This window comes from Saccostrea cucullata, unplaced genomic scaffold (assembly GCF_032062105.1).
Source record: "Saccostrea cucullata isolate Sc308-1 unplaced genomic scaffold, CSIRO_AGI_Scuc_v1 ctg410, whole genome shotgun sequence".
NCBI lineage: Eukaryota > Metazoa > Mollusca > Bivalvia > Ostreida > Ostreidae > Saccostrea > Saccostrea cuccullata.
Window position 1 is genome coordinate 50,862 of NW_026923562.1, and position 8,197 is coordinate 59,058.

The 8,197-nt window shown below is 32.9% G+C and overlaps 1 protein-coding gene across 1 annotated transcript; it reads left to right on the forward strand.

The window, feature by feature from the left end:
• The first annotated feature begins 1,105 nt into the window (after positions 1 to 1,105).
• Positions 1,106 to 6,565, forward strand: LOC134264328 (ubiquitin-like modifier-activating enzyme 5). Its single transcript, XM_062746623.1, has 12 exons — positions 1,106 to 1,370; positions 1,680 to 1,725; positions 1,825 to 1,914; positions 2,410 to 2,519; positions 2,701 to 2,787; positions 2,890 to 2,974; positions 3,084 to 3,188; positions 3,572 to 3,699; positions 4,894 to 5,029; positions 5,335 to 5,410; positions 5,726 to 5,838; positions 6,122 to 6,565. The coding sequence occupies exons 1-12, from the start codon at positions 1,234 to 1,236 to the stop codon at positions 6,194 to 6,196; spliced, it is 1,188 nt and encodes a 395-aa protein (XP_062602607.1). The 5' UTR covers positions 1,106 to 1,233; the 3' UTR covers positions 6,197 to 6,565.
• The last annotated feature ends 1,632 nt before the right edge of the window (positions 6,566 to 8,197 follow it).

Genomic DNA, 8,197 nt, shown 5'->3' on the forward strand with positions numbered 1-8,197 from the left:
ATTATTTCCCTATCCAATGTAAACTCCGGTTATGTGTTAAAGTTAAATAACATTCTGTTCAAAATCATGTCTATTTTTCAAATTAATTTCATTTAAAGAGATATCTCTTAAAGTATTTGGATATAACGATTTCTTTATTTCACTTTAATAAAAAGACGTGTTTGTAAATGTCCTAACAAATATACAAAACATCAATTTAGATTTAAAAAAAAAAGTTTACTAATATTGTGTATTTGCAATCACAGAACAATTCTTCGCTCTCTTTGTTAATTTTAACTATTACATGCTTTCTTCATGCATGTAATTTTTTTCTTTTAATAAAATTGTTTGTTTACCGCCGATGTATTAGTTACATGTGCCCCGGCCCCCCTTTTCCATGCAGACATAACATCTTACTACAGAAAAATGCCACCCCCCCCCCGCCCCCAACAAAATAGGATTTTCGATTTCGGATATTTGCCTTTTATTTTGCTTGACAATTTTTTTCTTTGTAATTTAACCCCCCCCCCCCTTCCTGCATACACTTTCAAAAACGATGCTACTTCACTGAGGGATATCGTTCAGTGTTCATTATTTATTGGTTGACAGGGGTGATGCTGAACAATTATACCTTAAGGAAGACATCTACAGTTTTGTCTGAAATAATTAATTATTTTAGATTGCGTGAATATTTAAAATTGGTTTTCCTGGAAGTTTCCTGTGATTTTGTATTTGAATTACCTCGGTAATATCCAAGCTGCAATACGAATACTGTAATCAACAGTAAATAAAAAAAAAAGACTTTCAAAAGCAACGAAAAAAGATTAGCAGGCAAAATTAAAATTAAGTGCAAGAAAACCCAGTAAAATGAGTGATATATATATTTGTTCAGCCTAAAACTAGATGAAAATAAGTGCTTTAATTTATTTTTACTTATTTATTTTAAAGCTTTGGAAAGCTGTTCAAAATATTTAAAATCCTGGTAGCATTTATCTTTTGCCTTTTTTTTGCATTATTGTACAAATATACACATAAATAAAAAAAATACTGGTATTAAATTAATTAATCGTATAAATTCGTCGTTCAACTTCTGATTATCTCCCTTTGTTTTTATCTCTAATGTTGAAGGTAAACAAGACATCGACTTCCTCTTTTCCACGTCGTGGAAGTAAACAGACCTGTCAAGTCATTTTTTCATCAAATAAAGAAAATCTATTGAATATCATAGACAAAACTTTTTGGAAAAAAATCAGAATGGCTTCTATCGAAGATTTACAGAAGAAGATCCAAGAACTCGAAAGAGAACTAAAAGAAGAGCGGAGCAAAGGCGGAGCTATGCGAACAAAAATAGCACAGATGAGCTCCGAAGTTGTAGATTCTAATCCATACAGGTATACTCAAAGAGAATTGAAACGAATTTTGTTAAACTTAGAGCTATTTACAATTAAATATTGAATTTATTTTTATTTTGTAAAGATGGAGAAATATAATTTTAAATTTATCTCAAACATACAGATCTTTGTTGTTTACCATATGGTAAGATTACAGTGTTTACATCCTGATTCTGAGACATTCATATTTTTATGTTTCGGTTTTTATTTCAGAATATTTTAATTTAATGACATTATCTTTAAACATAATTTTGTGTGTAGGGAGATAAGAACCATTTCACTCAATATATTGGAAATGTTTTTTTTCAGTCGATTGATGGCATTAAAGCGTATGGGCATTGTAGATAATTATGAGGTAAATATGTTATTTATTTATCCTGGAATACATGAATAATAAATAAGATATTGTCACAGATTCACAGTAAAGCTTTATGTAAGATTTTATTGCTTACAGAAAATTCGAGACTTTACAGTCGCTGTGGTTGGAGTAGGGGGTGTAGGCAGTGTTACGGCAGAGATGCTGACCAGATGTGGCATAGGAAAGGTAAACCATCAACTGATATTGTGTAGAATTTAATTATGTATAGTGTTTCTCTATAATAAGTTATTATAACAAAGTGCGGTGATGGCGGAAAAGAGGAAACAGTATGGTAAAATAAAATGATATTTATTAGTGCCCACAATTATACTACAAGTATACAACAATGATGGAGCTGACAGAGACACGTCTGCACTCCACAGCAAGCAACAGAAAAAGAGAGCAAGGATAGGTACATGTCAAAGCAGGTGTGTGACATATACCAGGTGATCGGAGGTAGCAGGACAATTCGTGCCCAGCACCTCCAGGACCACTACATATGGAAATAGATATACCAGTACATTAAAGGTGTATGGTCCATTTTTTTTCTTCTTGTTTCACAGAAAAAATAACTTTTGTGGGTCTACAATATTTATAAAGACTATTGAGTGGATACAGTCGAACTATAGTGTCATGCTTAAATTATGTAATTTTATTCAGTGAACAATATTTTGATTTCAGTTGTTACTGTTTGATTATGATAAAGTGGAACTAGCCAACATGAACAGACTTTTCTTTCAACCACATCAAGCTGGTATGAGTAAGGTTGAAGCTGCAGAGAGAACATTAAAGTGAGTGTCTAGTTCTCTCTTTACATATAATTCTGTACCTTTTTAAGTATGATGCACTTGTTCTATTCTTCTTGAAAAGTCAAAGGTTAAGGAATGGATTGAAAAAAGACGGCTTTAAATGATTTTTATATGTAAATTAATTTAAAAGCATTTGACTAAGATTTGTTTTATTCATTTAAAGGGAAATAAATCCTGATGTGGAGTTTGAAGTGTATAATTACAACATAACAACAGTAGATAATTTTAATCATTTCATGGACAAAATTAGGTAAGAGAAATTTTTAAAATGCTTCATAATTTAATTAGAGCATATTCTTCAAAACCATAATATTTCAAAATGATAAGACTTGCTATCTTTCTACTGTTTTAGGAAAGGTGGATTGAAAAAGGATACCACAGTAGATCTTGTTCTCAGTTGTGTAGATAATTTTGAAGCAAGAATGACTATAAATACTGTAAGTATTATTAATGTATAAAAAAGTTGGGTATCTGTAAGGGGAATTTCAATAAGAATTTAATAAAAATAGTTAGACATATATTTAACTTAGATAAGATTGATTATAGGCTTGTAATGAGATTGGACAGACATGGATCGAGTCGGGAGTCAGTGAGAATGCTGTTTCAGGCCATATACAGTTTATCATTCCAGGGGAAACCTCTTGTTTTGCTGTAAGACACTATCTCTACAATAATTCAAAGAATGATAGACTTCAAGGTCAGAAATAATAAAATTGTAATCTTTTATCATTACACAGAAAAGGGGGAGGTGTCAAGGATATGCTAGTGATTGAGTACTTTGTTATGTTATTGACCATATTTTATTTTTGATACTTCAAAAGACAGAAAAGTTGGTTAAAAAATTGTAGCTACATGTACTTGTACCAGATTATACTAGAAGGAGGACTAAAAATCATTTTCATATTAGGATTTCCAATTATCTTTGTCAGTTTATGTACCATATTGCATTATCAACTACCACCCATTTAGTTTGGGGGGATCAGAATTGATCTTCAGAGAAAGACTATTTATAAAGAAATTGTTTTTTTTTTCAGTGTGCTCCACCATTAGTTGTAGCTACAAACACAGATGAGAAAACTCTGAAAAGAGAAGGAGTGTGTGCAGCAAGTCTTCCCACCACAATGGCTATTGTTGCCGGCTTCCTTGTACAAAATACTCTCAAGTAAGTATCCCTGTACAAATATGTACAAAATACTCTCAAGATAGTAACTGTACAAAATATGTACAAAATACTCTCAAGTATGTGACCCTGTACAAAATACTCTCAAGTAAGTAACCCATCTTCCCATTTCAAATACTGTATAGGGGGAAAATAACTCGCGGTGTTAATATTCGCTATATTCACAGTGATATTAAATCCGTGAATTCAAGAAACACTGAATAATTTTTCAATATCTCGATGTTTTATTTGGAAATTTGAGAATAGACAACGATAGGGCTACATACATGTATGCGAAGTACATGGTCATTTCGGCCGGTAATTACGAGTAGTGCTCGTCATTCAATTAATTTGATTATCATGCTTAACTTAAATTGAAATCAGCAGAAAAGCCGTATTTGTTAAACAAGCTGTTTCAATAGCCAACGCTACATGTTTTATCAATCAAAACACGTGAGTCATGGGTTTTGATTATCCGTGCGTAACTAATGTTACCACGTGTATTTGTTACTGCATTATCATGCATGCATGAGTTTTTATTGACATTTTGGTTTAAAAAAATCATTCAAATAACTATAGAACTTACTGAATATGTGGAAGGATATTTCGTCGACCTTTTCCAACATTAACACATTTATTACTGTCCAGTGCTTTTTCGTTGCATTGTATCGAAGATCTTAGGGTGTAGGAAAGGCATTTGATGTTTAGAGTCAAGGACTTTTGATAACTGCACTTGTTTTAGTTAATCGTCAACTGTTTTATATCAAATCTTATTGTTTTATTTAAACCTACCCAGTTGTTCATGAAATAAAGTCATAACACTGATTATTAATAGCGTTTACATGTAGTTATGGTATGGATAAACGGATATAGACAAGGGAGGTAACATTTATTATGTACCAAATCCGCGAATTCAAGAAATCGTGATCGTGTCAGGTGAGAGAAAAACGTGAAAATTACAACCCGTGAAATTAATCCCCTATACAGTAATACAAGAAAACACTGCTACTATCTCCAGATTACAGATTTACAATCCTAAATGTATTATAGTCATAAAGAAGAGAATGTGTCCATATTAAAAGATAGTGTAGTTATCAATGTCTAAAATACTGGTAAAAATTTTGACAGAAGAGTGCTTTTATGCTTGTGCATCTTCAATGATTTCTCTTTACTTTTATTGACTTTATATATTTTAAGGTATTTACTGAAGTTTGGAGATGTGACTTACTATCTGGGCTATAATGCTCTACAAGACTTCTTCCCAACGATGGCCATGAAACCAAACCCACAGTGTGATGATAACCATTGTAAAAGACAACAAAAAATATTCCAGGTACATTTAGATAAAAAATCTGCCACTTTCTCTATATCCACCCCTTTCTTTAAATACATATACATCCACTTATTTTGCATGTAACAGAATGACAACTCATTCTGCACACGCATGTTATTGTTGTGGGGTTTTTTACCATACAAATTAACTTTTCATTATTACATTATGTTTATCTTTACAAGATTACATGATTATCTTTACATTATTACATTACAGTTGTCTTTACCTTATTACACTTTGATTATCTTTACATTATTACAATTTGATTGTCTTTACATTATTTTTTTTCTTCAATCTTGTTATAGCAGAGAGAAGCATCAAAACCAAAAGAGGAAGTGAAAGAAAAAGTAGAGGAAGCCATTGTCCATGATGATGAATGGGGTAATTCTGTGTGTTTTTTTATCAGTGTCACAGATATACAGTTGAACTTCAGTGTCTTGAACACTGATATCAAAAATACCATGGATATGTCTCTTAGAATTTCACCCCTGATATCTCAGTTCTTCAGATACCGGTATCTTGAATTTTTTTCTCAGTTCCACCCAATTTGAGATATTGATGTTTGACTATGTGCATGACTGTATAGAAAATCACGATAGAAGGATCTTCAGATTGTTGAATTCAATCCCATAAATTTTAGTTTTGTATTAATTGGTTCCTGAGTTTGATCTCGTATTTATCATGCTTCATTTACAGGGATAGAACTTGTGTCTGAGACCACTGATGAGGAACTGAAACAGGCCCAGGGAGACATGCCAACACTCACAAAGGGGGTCACTGTAGCCTACACAAAACCAGCACCCACACGAGTAAGGCAGATTACTGCTGAACACTTCAACTTTTCTTAAACTTTCTCAAAATCTTTATTTCTAAGACTTATATGTACATAGGAGAGCTTTTGTAAATTAGTATTGATATTGGTATTAGATTCATTGCAATAATATATATATAAAGGATATTTTCATTCCTTTTCTGTTAATAAAAATGTTAGAAAATTTGTACTGAGCTAGTTTCACTAGAGAAAAAGAAGGAGAAAGTATAATGTTTGATCAGCTTATAAAAACAGACTTCATGATGTTGATTACTTTGTAGGATGACAACGCTGCTCAAGTCGAGGACTCTGGTGAGAGTTTAGAGGACCTCATGAAGAAAATGCAGAGTATATGAAACTTCACTCTACATACAGAAATGTCTCTTGCTGGACAAGGACCTGAGATATCTCACTGAGATGTTGTGAAATATCTCACAAAAACTTTGGTATCTCAGAGACCTTACTGCCACCACCATCTAGTCATGCTTACGCCCCTTTGACAAATTGAACAGCATAGTTATTACATGTGTATAAATGTTCTTTTTCATGTGAAAGGTTGTACAAAAGATCTGATGAAATTAAAATGGTTTTTGGCCCTGGTGCATGATTTCATCTGATTTATTTGATAAGACACAATTGTAATTTATATTTTATTCTTATTCAAAATAAGTGTTTAATATTATAAGTGCATTGGTGATTGACAATAAATTAATTTAATACATGTATTCATGACTGAGTTTTTAACAGTTTTTCTGTAGAAAAAACCTGGTTATTGAAATGGTGAAAATGGCAGGTGCCAAGTGGTTGCCAAAATAGCACCCCTCTTGTCTGTATAACTCCTCCTAGTTTTCAAGCTATGAATTTTTTTTACCTTGGTTGTTCTGGTGATCAATTGTACATATATCAGACTTAGATTTGAATTTTTGATATTTTATTAGAAAAACAACTTAATCACTTTTTAGCCAATCTGATTGTTACTTTTTAGCAAAATATAACATATAGGCTATCCCATTGTCTGGAAAACTATTGTTTTCAAGATTGGAACTTTTTATACTTCCTGTAAATGAAGTTTAGGGGGATATACAGGAATCATTTTGTCTGCCTGTCCATCCTCCTATCTGTCCATACAAACCTCTGGCTAAATTTTTTTGTGAAGAAGCACTGAAAGCTAATTCTTTGTACAAAGAATGCTTATGTCCCAATGGTTTGTCATGATATTGAGCCAAAGTCATTCTTGTAACTGGCTAAAAAAGTTTAAAATTCTTCTCCATGCTTTAAGATTGTAATAGAAATCCCTGGAAGCACTTAATGAGAACAAAGATTGCTTATGATCAAAGGATGTGTCGTGACCTTGAGCCAAGGTAATTCTGGATGTTCAAAGTCACTCACTGAAAAAAAATCTTTTCTAACTTTGCATTGGAGAATCACTGGAAGCTCTTAACTGATGCTGAGTTTGCTATTGAAACAAGGTTACGACAAGACCTTAACCCAAGGTCATTCCAGCTAGTATGAAGTCACTGGCAAAATATGTATAACTCTGGTCTGGGATACAACTTTCCAATGGAGAATCACCAGAAGCTCTTATTTGTATAAAGATCGCTAATGTCCTTTTTGTTTGTCATGACCTTGATCCAAGGTCATTCTGACAAGGTTAAGGTCAATGGCAAAAAAGTATTACATTCTTTTCATGGCTGTATTTTTCTAATGGAGAATCACTAGAACCTCATCATTGGTACAGGGATTGTTAATGATCAGAGGATGTGTCATGTCCTTGGCTAGGTCAATCCAGGAAGTTCAAGGTCATTGGTTTTTACAACAGGCTTAATTTTCAAGAGAAAAAAAAACAGTTCTATTTACACAAAGAAATCCTAGTTTGTTGTCACATTGATTGATTGTATGTTGTTTATTAAAAGTCCCTCTCAAGAATTTTTCACTCGTATGGAAATGCCACCACTTGACGGTGGAGAGCTGCAAATTTTGTCCTATACTTGGCACTTATGGCCATTGCACAGTGAGGGGTCTTTTTTATGCCAGCACCTACTGCGACGCAGGACCTCAGTTTATACAGTCTCATCCAAAGGAATGGTCTCCATGTCCCTCCCACAGTGGGATTCAAACTCAGGACATAAGCATCTAACCACTGTGCCACACAAGCGATGTTTCATTGAAGTTGTCTACTTGATTTAAAAGCAATATTTGTAAATAACAAAGTAAACACAGTCAAATTCCAGCATCTCCACTCAATGGTGCACAGATATATCATAGATTCTAGATATTAATGTTAAGACTTTTAAAGTCACAATACAGCTATAACTTTTGTCATCCTTGTGACTGGGTATTTTAGTGTGCTTGAATTT